Source organism: Saccostrea cucullata, unplaced genomic scaffold (assembly GCF_032062105.1).
Source record: "Saccostrea cucullata isolate Sc308-1 unplaced genomic scaffold, CSIRO_AGI_Scuc_v1 ctg1978, whole genome shotgun sequence".
NCBI lineage: Eukaryota > Metazoa > Mollusca > Bivalvia > Ostreida > Ostreidae > Saccostrea > Saccostrea cuccullata.
Genome location: NW_026926912.1, coordinates 222,863 through 240,760, shown reverse-complemented (window position 1 = coordinate 240,760; position 17,898 = coordinate 222,863). Strand labels below are relative to the sequence as shown.

General features: G+C 33.2%; 2 protein-coding genes across 2 annotated transcripts in view; one reads left to right on the top strand and one right to left on the bottom strand.

The window, feature by feature from the left end:
• Nucleotides 1-17,898, bottom strand: part of LOC134272921 (nuclear cap-binding protein subunit 2-like) — a 68,935-nt gene that overhangs the window by 32,007 nt on the left and 19,030 nt on the right. The window lies entirely within an intron of this gene.
• Nucleotides 4,843-16,955, top strand: LOC134272922 (uncharacterized). The gene is made up of 5 exons (XM_062755101.1): nt 4,843-5,567; nt 9,323-9,376; nt 9,612-9,635; nt 12,264-12,287; nt 12,418-16,955. Exons 1-5 carry the CDS (start codon nt 4,988-4,990, stop codon nt 16,953-16,955), a joined length of 5,220 nt encoding a protein of 1,739 aa, XP_062611085.1. The 5' UTR covers nt 4,843-4,987.

Below are 17,898 nucleotides of genomic sequence, written 5' to 3'. Positions count from 1 at the left end.
TATTCTCCATATAAACTGAACGAGTTTTATAACTATCATAAGAGGGAAATATTAATAATTAAGTATAATTTTTGTGTGAGTTGCTTTAAGGCATGTATAAACAAACATTGTATGACACAATTTTGGTAAAACAAAAAAATCACTACTAGTGTAGGCGAAAGTGACTATCAAATGCGCTATGGCTCTTTTGACTTGTCCATAACATTTCAATGAAGTGCCACTGAAAGTTCATACTTGATATTAAGATTGCTTGCGATAGAGATATGTGTCTAAAACTTGACTCAAGGTCATTTGAACAAGTTCAAGGTCATTGGTAGAAGAAAAGTGCAACCTTTGCCCATTCTGTAACATTCTAATGAAAAGACTTGGTTTCATCTTGGGAATTATTTTTAAGCTGTAGGTTTGTCATTACCTTGACCAAAATTCATTTGAACATGTTTGCCCTTGACTCAAGGACATAGCTTTTTCAAGGTCACTGCAGCAAAGGTGAGTTTGGCACATTTACATATTTAACTTCGAATGAAGGGAAATTGGAAGTTTGTGCTCAACACAACGGTTTTACTACCTATGACTTGAGTATTTGTCATAGTCAAATTGTTGTATGTATATCTGCACTAGCTAAATTTTAAAAGGTTTCAAATTAGTATTTAGACCTTTTTAGTAATAAAAAACATTTAATGCAATAGCAGGAAGGTTGTATCATTTTATTAGCTTGCTCACAATAATTCTTGTTTATGAAAGAGAGTCACTATGACAGCTCACATAATTATATTAAAAGTAAAACCATGTCAATCAGGCATGTAGCATCAGGTTTGGGTTGGGTAGGGGGGGTGACATCCCGCACCCAACTTTTTTCTCAACGTACCCTAATATTTAACCACCCCCCCTCCCGAGTTTGTCCTTCCGTCCGTCCGTCTTTCTGTCTGTCTGGAACGCTGTCGTTTCCACACGATATCTCGAGAACCCTCTGAGCTTTTGCAATGAAATTTAGCATACATGTAGCAACAGTTACTCCCAATGGACTAAAGAAGAACCCTATTGATTATGTGGTCAAAAAGTCAAAGGTCAAGGTCATACATAAACAAATTCTCTCTGTTATAACACTTTCCTTTCCACACAGTATCTCTAGAACCATTTGAGCTATTGCAATGAAATTTCACATAGCAACTCCCCGTGGCCTTATAAAGACCGTTATTGATTTTGAGGTCAAAAGGTCAAAGTTAAAGGTCGTAAATTTATACATTCTCTCTGTGTGTAACACTATCATTTCCGGGCGATATTTCAAGAAGATTTTGAACTTATGCAATGTATTTAATACCAAAACTCCCTAGGACCTCTCTCAAAGTGTCCCGCCCCGTTTGTTTTATTAGTATTTATAGTATTACATGTCGCTATTTTTAGCACAGGGGCATGAGGAGAGTTATTGCGTATAAAACAGGTTCTCGGCAGAATTTATATCCCTATCACATCCACCAGAACTGTTTACTAAAGGTTGAATTAGACACCATGTTTTGTGTAAATTTTTGACGATATCAAACGTGAATATATACATTATGTGACTTCTATTTGCATATAATTATCGAAATTGTAAAGCAGTTTTGTGGCGCAGTGGTAAGTCTCCCACTTCACATGCGAGAGGTCACGGGCCCGATTCTCGGATTATCATTTTTTTCTTTTCCGAAATTCTTTTTTTTTTACTAAATGATAGTATTCAGCATCTGAAATGAAAAAATTATGAGGTCTAGCCTTTACAAACTCGTAAAATCATCATTACGTTGTGATAAATAATCCACATAAAAATAATCTTCTATACACATAATCAAATCATTATATCAATATTGACATATTTTATTTGCTTCAGTATGCATGTATACATTTAAAAATTCTACAAATTCAATAAGGGGGATCCGACACCCCCCCCCCCCCCAGGACTGCGCATGGTTTATTTTTTCCCTAAGCGGTAGACACAAATTCTCTGAATTAGCCTGTTAAAAAAAATGCTAACAGACAAACAAAGAATGTTACTTTTGGATTGAACAGTTTTATTTGATCCACTTTCATGAATACACTGTACAATTTATGGATCTATTTTCTGGATCCCTGAGTCTCCGGTAACACTATCCACTCACTTCCAGCATCAATGGTCTGTACTGTAATGATGTATTCTCATAATGATAATCTGAAAAAGTGATAAAATCAAAATGTAATAATATTATACAGCTTTGCCTTCAGATACTTACTAAGAACCATTTCTAGTTGAGCTTGAGCATTGATGATAAATGCAAAGCATGTTTATTGGAATCAATTAAATTCCAAGAGATCTCAATGGTTTAGTTTATCATTTTATTTTAAAAAGTTAACGTTTTTACTAAATGCATTATTTACACGTTTTTCCTGTCTAATTCTATATCAGCTCATCCAATTCTGTTTCTGCGTCTTTTCGAGTTTGGCTTCAAAGTGGCGAATTTCATTCTAAAAACAGAAGTATACAAATCAAAGTTGAGACGGTATTGATTTTAGATATTATTTAAATTTATAAACTTGTAATAAAAATGTCAATTGGTTCTAGGTTTTGTCAAAACTCTAAATTGTGGTTTTCGTTTCTTTCCAATAACCCCTCCAAGAAAAAATAGAGTATAGAAATTCTTTTCAAAATTTTATGTGCTGTAATTCTAATGATGCTTAGTATTTGAATCTAGTTGACTTAACCTTTTTCTTTTTTTACGACGTCATAACAAAAGTCATTCCATTTTACAAATATTTCATAAAAGTGTTGATTTTCATAAATTCATAATTTTTTATGTAAAAAGCAGGTATTATCTTATTAAAATGATAAATAAAGATATCTATTACTATATACAGAATTTTTATTTACCCGACCATCACTCAAGTTATAATCATTATAGCTGGTGAGCAATCGGAGTTCCTCGGATGACTCGTACCTCGCACATAATTGAATGGAGGAATTGAGGATTGCCGATTGGCTGTTGAGTGACTTGGTTACACACAGTCATGCTGTGAATACAACAAATCAAAATTGAACTAAATTCAAATTAAACTTTATAATTTGGGATATAGTTATGTAACTGATCATGACCAACTTTTTCACGTTCGGCCCGCAGAAACAATCTAAGTTGGGGAATTTAATTTCATTTTATCATATTATAGTTTAATATCGGCAATATTATCGGGAAGGGGGGGGGGCATACCCCCTCCTCTTGGTTCCTCGGGACATGCATAATCTTTTCTTTTTTTGTTATAAAAAATTAAAGTAATGCTAACATAGATAATCAATCAGAATTTAATTGAAATGTGCAAAAAACACTTGCCAAGCGTTACATATTTTCCTGCATGGTTAATTTTTGTTATACATTTTTCAGAAACTGTTGTTATGGTAAATTGTAAAAAAAATTCAGTCACTAACCGTAATTAAGACTCATGAAAACGCCAAAACTGAGGCTCAGACTGCTCCAAGTTTGTATTTTCTTCTAGTCTTCTGTAGCCTACAGTGTTATTGAAAACAATGTAAGCAAACTACCGTTTATTCCTCCTATGTTAGAGAGCTATACCAAAGGGAGGTAATTTGAAGCAAAAAAGACAGAAAATTATGGATTTAAATCAGTTATCATATATAAATGCTTTAGTTGCCTGCAGATTTTTTTTTTTTTGATTTTTATAGACGAAATACTGTTTAATATATATTTTATGTTGATAAGCTTTAATGTGGTTGTAGATTTCTTATAAAGTACTTCAAATTTGCTGTTTTTTAAAGCAAAATAAACCTCCAAAAACTAGTTATATTTATCAAAAGGTGAAGAGAATTTTAAAAATCAACATCTGCTAAAATAGAGTATATTTATATAAATAAAATAATAATTTAAAAAGCTTTTTTTAATGACTAGTAATAAAAAAGTATTTGTTTAACCATAAATTCAAGTGTCATGATAAAGTACAAAACACGCTATCTGAAAGGCGCGTGGTTTCCATAGCAACAATGCGAAAAATTATTTTTTGCTTGCTTTTTTGTATCATTCCCTTTGTTCTGAAAATTTATATATGAGTTTTAAACAAATCTGTTTCTATGCCACTTTCCACATTTTTTAACTCAATGCTCGATGCTTGCTGATTTTGACTCTTAACTTTCGCCGCAGCAGTGGAACTGATAAGCCAAAACTTTGACCGCAGGATAAGGGTTAACATAGGCACTTGGGGTATGAAACCACCCCCCTTTTTCCATTTTTTGTCTTTTTAAATCTAGGTTCGAGTCACTTTTTTTTTATATTTTTCTGTTCTAATATGCACTATATGTTATCAGAAATGTAACTCTTTTGTCTCTACAAGCTGTTTTTAAATATGTCTTTTTCGACTGATACATATAAAGCTCTCTTTATAGTTGGGTAGATTTTATAGAATGTTAGCTTAAGCAAATTTTCTGAATTGATAGGCATGATTATATCACAAATGTGTTATCCATATATAAGTTATGTGAAAAAAGTCTAACAGGTCCGGGTGTCAATATTCGGGGGGGGGGGGGGGGGGGGCTATCCTCAAGCACTTGATGGGAAAATGCACCGTGTGCACGGATTTAGTTCAATTCAGAGTGTAGGAACTCTTTATATAAAACATTAAAGAACGAATTAATGTATCAATGTATGTTATATTGTAACGTATTCAATAGAAGAAGGGACAGCTACCGATGATTTCCTGAAAGTGCAAAGGACATTTTCTAAATCATACACAGCATTATAATAATGTAGATTAAGAACAAATTAAATATATTCCTAATTTTTTTAATTAATAGCAGTTTATAACTAATTTCTGTTACTTTTCAGATAAAAGGACTTTTTCGCTTTTCCACGTAGTCCTTCCATATTGCGACTTTAAGTCACAGGGAATTAATAAATAAATATGCAGCTATTAGAGATATTATTAATTCAGTGGGAAATACATTAAGTAGTTCGAAAAGAAACCAAAAGAGAAAACGATCATGTCCCATTCAAAGTTCGCGTCTACACCACAAACAACAAACTTAGCACGGATCTCCCGCCTGATTCTGGGACCCTGTGCTGACGTCATGAGGGATGTGCTCCTCAAGGAGGTGCCAGCAGCGGACCTGTCTAAAGCCGTTAAAACTTGGTTAAAGACGCAGAAGAGGAACCCCCTTAATGTTTTACAAACCGATTTAATTTTCCCGCCACCTTCAAAAATCTACACTGGAGATTACTCCGATATGGATATATCCTTACTTTATACTCTCCTGCGTAATGTGACTAACCTACCTGCACACCGTCAAGGTTGGGGTAATGATCCTGACCCTACAGACAGAAGTGTATCGGCAAATATGGAGCGTATCAGGTTCATCAGAAACAAACACTACGGACATGCTGTTGAAATAGGTATATCTGATGCCGATTTCCAACTTGAGTGTATGAACATTCGCAAAATTGCCGAAGATCTTGATATCTGTTTTGGCGTTTCAAAATATCAACAATCGGTGGATTTTATCAAGACCGAAAAAATGGACCCGCAACAGGAAATCAAATGGATTAAAAAGCTTACAATATTAGGTATGACTATTGGTATAAACAATTCGTTTTTATTGCAGATCATGTCCATCTCTTTCATCACACACAATCATGTAAAAAAAAACCAACAAAGAATATATTGATTTTTAGAACTCTTAATTGTCCTAAATATCATTGGTTATTTATCATTTGCTTTCATGAAAACAAACTCCCATTAAGGCATGGCTTATACTTTTTTGTAAAGAGTAAAAAATTGGATAAAGATTATATCATAAATTGAATTCCTGCATGATCGTACCCTTGTACCTTATAATATCAATCCTTCTTAGAGAACGTGAATATTTTCGTCATAACTTGAAATGTAGCAGCTCCATCTATTTTGTATCTGAATAAAAACAGAACTATCATAAATCACAGCGGGGGGGGGGGGGGATATTTTTTTTATCATGTCCATATAAGGAAAGTATTCGGACATGTGAAATCTTACGATTACATATCTATACGAGGGTCATTCAAAAAATACGCAGACAATGCTTCTCATCGTCATATGATTATTACAAGATTATAGATCAACATATTTTCGTAAACAGAAACATTTACTTTGTTGAGGTGTGAAGTTTCATTTTATATGATTAGATAGAACTCATGTAAGCCAAAATTTAAAGCAACATGTTTTGCTACCACGAAGCACGGTGTACCAATATTGTAACGTCAAAATCAACGCTGAGAAAGTTTGTCAAAAGTATACTCTTTTTTATATTTCAAAAACGGTTTGAAGCGTCTTTATTTATTCAAAACACATATACACAACACTTAACACATAGTTTGCAAACAATTGTACAAATATAGCTTGAATTAGAATGTTATTGTTTTCAAATTCTTTACTTTATTATGCAACTCTATTATTTTTGCAACATTGAAGCACACATTACGTTCAAGGACGTTCTTACTCTTTTGACAATATTTTTAACTTTAACCTGTTTCTTTGCAGTCGATCCATCGTCCGATTCAAACTCGCTACCACTCGAAAATTGTATTTTCAATTTAATACAAATACACAGATTATTTTTCATTCAGATCCTGGTTTAAAAGGATTTTTTGAGCTTGTAGAAGAAGTTTTCCGAAAATAAAGTCTAATTTTAATGCTACTTGCTGCTCCGTGACGTCCTCCAACGTCATGGTTTTTTGCCTTTTTTAATCAAGTCTATATGTATTTAGAAGCTGATATCTTTTAAATGGAGCGAGATATTACATAACCTGATTTCATTTAAATTATTACAGCAATACTTTATTTAAACATGTAAATTTTATTTTGTTTCAGCTCCAATTATTTAAGGTATAGCTGTATATACTAAAAAGTGAAAATTAGAAAATTACTCAATTTTGACCGTGCTCCGTGACCACATTTTTGATGTTCTAAATCCTTCGCAATTTTAATAAATATGAAGATACATTCTAATTTTTTTACTCAAATTATTTCAATCTGTTGTTAAAACATTTGTACCAAATTTGGATATAATATGACGTTAAATAAAAAAGTTAGGACAAAAGTCTACGAACTTTTTGAATGACCCTCGTACTAAGATATATAATATTTGAAAAATAAAAACATTAAAACATTTATTAAGATATATGTAACGTTAGAAATATCAATGCAAATAATAAACAAACCTTGAACACCTGAGGCCCGTTTTACAAAACAACTTACGACTGAGACCAAAAACGTCAGATGATTGTAAGCGTTTGCAAAATTTATAATTGTCCCCCGCTTCCGCGAAAGCGAGGGGACATTAAATCTCATTCGTCTGTCCATCAGTCTGTCCGTCTGTCCGTCTGTCAGTCTGTCCGTCAAAAAAATTTTAATCTTGCCCATAACTTTTGATTAAGTGGAGCTATGACTTTCCTATTTCACATGTGTATTCCTTGTGACATGACCTTTCTTTGGGTACCACCAAATTTGACCTTTTGACCTTGACCATGGAGTTTGACCAATTTTTACACAAAAATTCCAAACTTTTACTTTGGCCATAACTTTTGAATAGTAGATACTAGGACTTTCATATTTCAAATATATATTGTTTGTGGCAAGACCTTTCATTGGATACCAACAACCTTGACATTTTGAGCTTAACCTTGGAGATTTACGTACTTATAAAAAAACTTTAACCTTGACCATAACTTTTGAACGGTGAGGGCTAAGGCTTTCGTACTTCACATAAGTAATCCTTTTGAGAAGACCTTTCATTGGATACCAACAACTTTTTCCCTTTGACCTTGACCCTGGAGTTTTAACTACTTTTAAAAAACCTTACGGTATTCAATGTATAACGAAGGGATTTTGACTGATTTTAAATAATTTTAAACTAGTTAAAAGCACACAGCTAGAAAACGATAAAAGTGAAATAAACCAAATTTGCAAGACTTATAACATGTAAGGAGACGGTCATTTTGCACATTTACAGTGTTTGAAGAGTTATCTGCCCTTGATGAAAAGAAGAAGATTTTTGATTTCACAAAATTTCTGCGGTAAATAATTTATTTTATTTCATATTTCAATAAAGAGGGAGTTTATGCATATTTTCACCAAGAGATTTCTTTGAAATTCAAATTGCTTTTTACAATATCTTATAAAAACATGCACTGCCCATAGACTTCAATGTAAAATTCAAAGGGATATTAATTGGACAATAATCAAAATTTTGTAAATTCCTTTGGTGGAGCATTTTCATTTGATGATATATTTAAATTGCTACCATGATTAAACATATTGGACCGTTCATTTATTAGGTACAAAATATGGTCGTTATACATTGAATACATTAACTGTGGCCACAACTTTTTAACAGTAGATACTAGGTCTTTTATATTTCACATATGTATTTCTTGTGGCAAGACATTTCATTGGATACCAACAACCTTGACCCTTTGACCTTGACCTTGGAGATTCACGTACTTGTGAAAAAACTTTAACCTTGACCATAACTTTTGAACAGTGAGGGCTTAGGCTTTCGTACTTCACATATGTAATCCTTTTGAGAAGACCTTTCATTGGATATCAACAACTTTTACCTTTTGACCTTGACATTGGATTTTTAACTACTTTTTGGACAAAACTTTAATTTTGGTCACAACTTTTGAACGGTAGATACTTGGTCTTTCATATTTTACATATTTATTTCTTGTGGCAAGACATTTCATTGGATACCAACAACCTTGACCCTTTGACCTTGATCTTAAAGATTTACGTACTTATGAAAAAACTTTAACCTTGACCATAACTTTTGAACAGTAAGGGCTAGGGCTTTCATACTTCACGTATGTAATCCTTGTGAGAAAACCTTTCAATGGATATCCACTACTTTGACTCTTAGATCTTGACCTTGGAGTTGACCTACTTTTAAAAAACTTTTTACTTTGGCTATAACTTTTTAACAGTCAGGATTAGGGTTTTCACCCTTCAAAAAAAATCAACTTCAGTGTTACTTTCTAAATAAATGACATATAATAGGATGTTTATATTACACACAATATGTCATAAAAAATAACACCTCACCCACAAAGACTCCGAAAGCGGGGGACCACAATTCTTTGAATTTGCTTGTTCTCTTTAAAATGTTTGATGTAAAAATATCTTTCAACATTTTTTTTAAAAAGATTAAAATAATATTAATATAATGTTTACCAAAAAAGTGACATGAAGAATTAAATTTGGTCTTAATTCGTAAGTCCTTTTGTAAAACGGGTCCCAGGGTCTTAATGTATGCAGCCAACTGTAGAATAGCTATTTCTTTAAACAGAGTCACTGGTCTCAGATGTAGAACAAAACGCCAAAGAAATACAGAAACTGAAAAGTAAGTCATCGCACTGAATACAGAGTTAAATATTACCATTCAGATCTGAGAATTTTTACATAAATCTGTCAGTCATTTATCAAGTTTTTTGTCTGAAGTATTTATAAATAATTATGTTTATTCCATGGGCATAATACTATTTATGAATCAAATAAACTAACAATAACTCAGATTAAAATGAGTTAATAAAGAATGGACACTATTTTCCTGAAATTGATAATTTACTCTTCTACAGATAAAAAAGAAAACACAGGGTTTGGTAAGTTTAGCTTTGGTTATAATGCTTTTAGTTCAATTTTTTTTTAAATATTCAACAAAGTAAATATTAAATGTTCTGTTTAATAAATTACACGCTTCAAAGTAACATATTATTGTATGCAAAATAGACGAACGTATTATACATTTATTGACTGAGTTCGAGGGCAACATGCATTTTGTCGGACCCAAGAACCAAACTGTCTGCCTGAGGCCGTTAGGCCGAAGGCAGACAGTATGGTTCGAGGGTTCGACAAAACGCATTCTGCCTGAGATAGTGTCAATAAATGTTTTGTTATACCTTTCATTTTATTTTATATTTTTGACATACATGTATTTTGTACTATATTAGGTAATGTAACATTAGATCTATACTTTTTAAAACCAAAGAATGAAATTGAAATTAAGCTCCGCCTATTCTGTGACGTAAGCGGTCCAACATCTCTCCGAGCGGTCCAACATCTCACTCAGCGGTCCAACATCGATTTTTTTATGCCGGCTCAGCAAAACATTAAAAATGTTGGACTTTTTTTGCTCAGCAAAACATTAAAAATGTTGGACTTTTTTTCTGTATAGATTTGTATAGGAACAAATTTTTAAAGGTATAACAATATACATTTATGCCCTGTTCACACGGAGAGTATAATTCGAATTAAATGTAAGTTTCTGCGAATTAGCTTCGCTTAGCGTTCAGGCGGAAAATTTCATGCGAATGAGTTAAATGTATTAATTTACTGCACATTAATGCCATCTTTTCACGGAGAGTTTAATTCGAATTAAGCGTAAAGTTACTGCGAATTAGCTTCGCTTAGCGTTCACACGGAGAATTTAATGCGAATTAGGTTAATTTGAATTACTTTACTGCGCATTAAATTACTTCACATTAGCATCGTGTGAACGCTAAGCGAAGCTAATTCGAATTAAATTTTGACGCATGCGTAAGGCCAGAATTAAGTCACAGGACACATGTTGGTGGTCCGATATAGGTATTTGTACTATATTTGGTTAAAAAAAACTGAGGGAAAGTATGTTAATCACTAAAATCAATGAATACCTGAAGCCACTACATCATTTATCAAAGGATGGCTCTGCACACTTGACGTGATTTACAAATGACGTCATAATAGACTTACTGACGCCTGACTGTAGAAGTTGAATTTTAATTCGCATTAGTTTACTTCGCATTAGATGTAATGTGAACGCAATTTAATTCGCATTATCTTAATTCGCATTAGTTTACTTCGCATTAATTTGCTGCGAATTAAACTCGCCGTGTGAACAGGGCATACATTACTTAAGGAATGACTTTAATTCTTGGCCAAATTATTCGATGATAACCTGGTTTGGGTCAGTTTACTGTTTATAATCCGCGAAGCAGATTATAAAAAAGCGTAAACTGACCCAAACCAGGTTATCATCGAATAATTTGGCCAAGAATTAGAGTCATTCCTTATAATTTAATTTCAAAATAATTAAACAACTGTTAGTGTAAAATTGTGTTGCTTTTTATGAGTTCAAATTTGCCGCTCAATAATACATCCCTAGTAACGGAAGTGATATGAAACAAGGGGAGGTAATAACTGATATACAGATCTAGCAGCCATGCATGATGTTTGTGTACACGAGGTAAGATAGAGCTACTGTTTGAAGTTAAAAGTACTTTTATTAAATCTGGAATTTCCCATGAATTCCAGTGACTGGAAATGAGGGGATTGTATGGATACAGATGATTCAGCTGGTTGTCAAGGGGGTGTGTCCCCATACCAAACCAGGTTATTAAGAAATAATTTGCGTTCCTTTTTGGTTATCAACCAATGAGAGACTAGAATACAAACAAAATTAAATTATTTTGCATTAGCACCATGTGAACGCAGCGTAGCTAAGCGAAGCTAATTCGAGGACACCTGTTGGTGGTTAGATATAGGTATATGCTATATCTGGTTAAAAAAATCGAGGAAAAGTATGTCAATCACTAAATGTATACCTGTAGCCACTATGATAATTATATCAAATCATTTAATGGATGGCTCTGCGTACATGACTTGATTTACAAATGACGTCATAATAGCCCTACTGGAAACCCTATTCGAAGAAATAAAGTTTTAATTCGTATTTGAACGCAATTTAATTCGCATTATTGAATCGTGGAAAAAATAATTTGTTTTCAAATGAAAAGAAATCTTGACGTTCATCTTCATAATATTTCTTTACTTTAACAAATGACTTTATTCCTTCTGCTTTCAAAAATTCTTTATAAATATAAATATCTAACTATCATCTCTCTCAAGAAAAAGTTAAGTTGAATAAATAACTTAAAGGTACTTGTAAATGTATGTAAGACATCCATATATATACATGTAACGCAATTATATCGATGAATCGTCAATATTTTATTAAACATGCAACTAGGTGTATGTGGATGTACTTATTGATCTGTAAATCTTGATAAAAAGAAAGCACCTTTTTCAAAACTGTTGGCCGTACTGCTTAGATATTTTTACGTGACATTAACCTGAGAAAAGGACATTTCAAACGGTTTGGTTTAAATATCTGTAACTGGAAAGGCTGTTCAAAATAATACACATGTACCATACGAAACAGCATCTTACCCACATCTTGTTTTCTTTTTCAGCTATGAATATCAGAGCAAAGATTGGTAAGACCTTAATTATTCCTTATATTTCATTTAAACAAAAAAATTACAAGAAAATAAAAATGACAAAAAAGATTTTTATTAGATGTGGATATTTAAGCAAAATTGAAAATATTGCTGGAATTTTTTTTAGACACAACCGAAGCTGCTTTAGAAGAACAAGAGCTAAAAATAAGGAATGTATTTGTTCAAACGCGTGCGATTCAGAGAGTATTAGAACTTCTGGAGACTAATAGGTTTGTCCTTATCAAAGGTAACCCGGGATCCGGGAAAACCACGATTGCCTTGCACGTCTTAACAGAATTACAGAAGAAAGGAATGTTTCCTCTCCAGTTGTTCACCGTTAAAGAACTATACGGATCCGTATCACCATCTTCAAACGTCGCTTTATTTTTAGATAATTTATTCGGGGAGTTTTCAGTTTCAAATGAGGTTGACAACTTTAAAGCCAAGAGACATTTGATTAAGGCAATGTGGAATAATGATAATTGTCAAGGAAATGTTTTAATTATAACAATTAGAAATGATATTTACAAAGAAGCAGTAGAAAGAATAAATGAAGAATTATTTTTAAGCGATTCTTCAGTTGACTTATCTAATGGGAATTTTCAAATGCAAAGTTCAGAAATAGTAGAAATGTTTACAACGTACGGTCTTGATAAAATGATAACATCAGATACAATGCCGGATGTTATTAAACTTGGAAATTCACTTGGAATCCCCCAATGTTGCAGCCTTTTGCAAAATAATCCAATATTTTCCGAAGACCCTCAAGCTTTCCTAAAGGATCCTATTCTTAGCTTGGAAAATTATATAAAACAAAGGTTAGATCGAAAAGAAAGCAAAATGTCAGTTTTAATCTATATTCTTCTCTGTGGAGGGAGTGTGGAAGAAAGCGTGCTGAAAACACCATCAGACAGACCGCGGAAAGAAGAAGCACTAAAAATGATAGGAGCCACAGAGTCAACTTTATTGAAGTTTCAAAGTTCTGTCTCTCATTACGAAGATTTTTTGATGGCTTATGACAATATTGAAAGAAAATATAAATTTAGTCATAGCTCAGTACAGGAGAGTTTATTTAAATGTCTTGTCAATTATTACCCACAAGAAATTATCAAGAGTTGTGATTTTACCCTTCTAGAAAGGTTAACGACTTGCAAGAAATTGTCGTGGAATTCTGTAGTAATTGTCGAAGATATTTTTCAAAACTTAATTAACCGATTGCTAGAAGTCCTGCAGGGAAGATCAGTTACAGCATTTCAAACAATTTCCCGTTTTCACATATGGAAAGACGAGAAGTTTGTTTGTAAATGCAAAAATAATCAAAGTGTGTTGATTGGGCTAAAAGAAAATACTGATAGTCATGGGCAAACAATGATAGTTCATTTCTGTGTATCTGGTAACTTTAGTTGGTTTAAATATCTATTGTCTTCAGCTTCAGAAGAACAAAGATATTTGTCCTTAAATGAAGCATGTGCACACAACCAGAGGGAAATAGTTGACTTGCTATTATCAACTAATGTTAGGTTTAATTTAAAAACTTGTTTTTACGCTGTGCAAAGTGGAAATTTAGATTTGCTTTATCGCTTCACTGATAATGTAGACCTTACAGAAAGAACTTTATCAAATCATTTTCGCTGGAATTTTATAGAATGCGGTCTTCTACACGAGATTTGTTTTTTCGGGCAGAATCACCTCATTAAACCAGTTCTAGCACGCTACCCACAACTAATTGATGTTCGGAACAATCAAGGTGGAAGCGCTCTACATTTTGTTGCGTATGCAGGAGACGAAACAATCTTTAAAGAATTAGTTCAGAGTGGTTGTGAGCCGTATAGAATAAATTATACTGGTTCAACTGTTCTTAGCTATGCTTGTCAAAATGGTAAACTAAACATGGTCAGGTATATCTGTGATAAGTATCCAGATTTACTTTCTCCAGATTATGATAACAAAAGAGGTATGAGTCCATTACACTGGGCAGCTCAATCAGGAAACATAGAATTGTATGAATACTTGATAGAAAAAGGTGTAAAGCAAATATTTCCTGACGATCAAAGTACACCATTACATGAAGCTTATAAGTTTGGAAGACTAAACATGTGTAAGTACTTGGTCAATACTTATCCTCATTTACTAGACATCAAAGACAATAATGGAGAAAATGCCTTACATGCTGCAGCCTGGGGAGGTAACATTGATTTACTCAAATTTCTGTTGGAGAAAGGTTTTGATGTCAAAACCAAAAGAAATGATGGGAAAACTGTGCTTCACCTATGCTGTATGAACGGAAAACTAGAGATGTGTAAGTACTTGGTCAATACTTATCCTCATTTACTAGATTTCAAAGACGATAATGGAGAGAATGCCTTACATGCTGCAGCCTGGGGAGGTAACATTGATTTACTCACATTTCTGTTGGAAAAAGGTTTTGATGTCAAAACCAAGAAAAATGATGGGAAAACTGTGCTTCACCTATGCTGTATGAACGGAAAACTAGAGATGTGTAAGTACTTGGTCAATACTTATCCTCATTTACTAGATTTCAAAGACAATAATGGAGAGAATGTCTTACATGATGCAGCGTGGGGAGGTAACATTGATTTACTCAATTTTCTGTTGGAGAAAGGTTTTGATGTCAAAACCAGAGGAAATGATGGGGGTACTGTGCTTCACCTATGCTGTATAAACGGAAAACTAGAGATGTGTAAGTACTTGGTCAATACTTATCCTCATATACTCAATCTCAAAGACATTAATGGAGGAAATGCCTTACATGCTGCAGCCTGGGGAGGTAACATTGATTTACTCAATTTTCTGTTGGAGAAAGGCTCCGATATTGAGTCCAAAAGAAATGATGGAGAAACAGTGCTTCACCTATGCTGTATGAACGGAAAACTAGAGATGTGTAAGTACTTGGTCAATACTTATCCTGACTTACTGGATGTCAAAGACAATTATGGAGAAAATGTCTTACATGATGCAGCCTTTAGAGGTAACATTGAATTATTCAAATTTCTGTTGGAAAAAGGTTTTGATGTCAAAACAAAAAGAATTGATGGGAAAACTGTGCTTCACCTATGCTGTATGAACGGAAAACTAGAGATGTGTAAGTACTTGGTCAATACTTATCCTCATTTACTTGATGTCAAAGACAATAATGGAGGAAATGCCTTACATGATGCAGCGTGGGAAGGTAACATTGATTTACTAAATTTTCTGTTGGGGAAAGGTTTTGATGTCAATACCAAAAACAATTACGGGAAAACTGTGCTTCATCTATGCTGTATGAATGGAAAACTTGAGATGTGTAAGTACTTGGTCAATACGTATCCCAATTTACTAGATGTCAATGACAATGATGGAGAAAATGCCTTACATGGTGCAGCCTTCGGGGGTAACATTGATTTACTCAATTTTCTGTTGGGGAAAGGTTTTGATGTCAAAACCGAAAGAAATGATGGGAAAACTGTGCTTCAATTATGCTGTAAGAGCGGCAAACTAGAGATGTGTAAGTACTTGATCAATACTTATCCTCATTTACTTGATGTCAAAGACAATATTGGAGGAAATGCCTTACATGATGCAGTCTGGTGGGGTAACATTGATTTACTCAATTTTCTGTTGGGGAAAGGTTTTGATGTCAATACCAAAATCAATGACGGGAAAACTGTGCTTCACTTATGCTGTATGAACGGAGAACTAGAGATGTGTAAGTACTTGGTCAATACTTATCCTCATTTACTAGATGTCAAAGACAATGATGGAGGGAACGCCTTACATTATGCAGCCTTGGGAGGTAACATTGATTTATTCAAATTTCTGTTGGAGAAAAGTTTTGATGTCAAAACCAAAAGAAATGATGGGAGTACTCTGCTTCACCTATGCTGTATGAACGGAAAACTAGAAATGTGTAAGTATTTAGTCAATACTTATCCTCATTTACTAGATGTCAAAGACAATGATGGAGAGAATGCCTTACATTTTGCTGCCTGGAGAGGTAACATTGATTTATTCAAATTTCTGTTGGAGAAAGGCTGCGATATTGAGACCAAATCAAATGATGGGGATACTGTGCTTCACCAATGCTGTATGAACGGAAAACTAGAGATGTGTGAGTACTTGGTCAATAATTATCCTCATTTACTTGAGGTCAAAGACAATAATGGAGGAAATGCCTTACATGATGCAGCGTGGGGAGGTAACATTAATTTATTCAAATTTCTGTATGAGAAGGGTTTTGATGTCAAAACCAAAAGAAATGATGGGGGTACAGTACTTCACGTATGCTGTATGAACGGAGAACTAGAGATGTGTAAGTACCTGGTCAATACTTATCCTGATTTACTTAATGTCAAAGACAATAATGGAGGAAATGCCTTACATGCTGCAGCCTATGGGAGTAACATTGATTTATTCAAATTTCTGTTGGAAAAAAGATTCGATATCAAAACCAAAAGAAATGATGGGAAAACTGTGCTTCATCTATGCTGTTTAAACGGAAAACTAGACATGTGTAAATATTTGGTCAATACTTATCCTCATTTACTAAATATCAAAGACAATTATGGTGAAAATGCCTTACATGCTGCAGCCCGGGGAGATAACATTGATTTAGTCACCTTTCTCTCTGAGAAAGGCTTAAAAATGAGAGGAAGGGTTAGTAATTAGGAAACTGGTTGCAACTTGTGCTGTATTTGTTGAAATAAGAAAACATTTAATACTTATAGATATTTTTTCTCAGTTTGTTGGCATAAGTATTCACTTTCAGCATTTATATGTTTTTTTTAAAGTTCCCTAGTTAAGCAAATACAGGTATTTAATAGACAATTTGTTTCAAATACATATAGGAAGAAAGAAAGGAATTCCTCATTCCTCAATAATCTAATTTAAAAGGTAACTACAAACTGTTATAAAAGGGATTTTGTAAGGCAGAAGTTCTTTTTGTACAGGGACTACACTTTATACACGATTTTGAGGTATGTACATGTAGTAAAATGTCATTTCAGCTGATACATTATACGTGTACCTGTTTTTAAGCAATAATGTTTTTTTTTAATTAGCATGAATTAGATATCGTTATGTGTGAATTAAAATTCAAAATCAGACACAAATAATTCAAATGAAAATTAACATTCTTCTGCGATTTTGCATATTCACAGAATCTTTCAAAAGTTACTTAATGATGTTTCCCCTAAGCTGTGTATAGTGCACATGTAGAAAAAAGATTTTATATAAGAAAATGGCTGGTATATTTTTTCTATAGCGTTAAATGTTTTAAATTTAAAAGAAAATGGAATGGTTTTATGTTTAATTAGGCATTTTTGTTAAACCAGTTAATCGATCCCTCCGGATTACTTGTACTGTGTCATGTCAAGGCTGGTGTTGTCATTTAATGTAAATGATATTTTTTCCTTTTATTTTGCAACATTTTTATCAAGTTTTACTATTTTACAAAATTGAATAAGTAATTGGTTAATTAAATGAATTTGTTGTTATTTACACACCATCATGTGCGTAATTTAATTTTTCTCATTTTTTTTCTTGACTTCCCAATAAAATTAAATTTTCTTACGGTGATATATATTATTTCACATATTTGTGAATTCAAGCC

What these genes read in the sequence shown, in the direction of transcription:
- LOC134272922 (XM_062755101.1), top strand. Translation starts at nt 4,988, where the DNA reads ATGTCCCATTCAAAGTTCGCGTCTACACCACAAACAACAAACTTAGCA. An exon ending in AAAAGAAAACACAGGGTTTG is followed by an intron (nt 9,636 to 12,263) that starts GTAAGTTTAGCT and finishes TTTCTTTTTCAG; the next exon opens with CTATGAATATCAGAGCAAAG. An exon ending in GAATATCAGAGCAAAGATTG is followed by an intron (nt 12,288 to 12,417) that starts GTAAGACCTTAA and finishes AATTTTTTTTAG; the next exon opens with ACACAACCGAAGCTGCTTTA.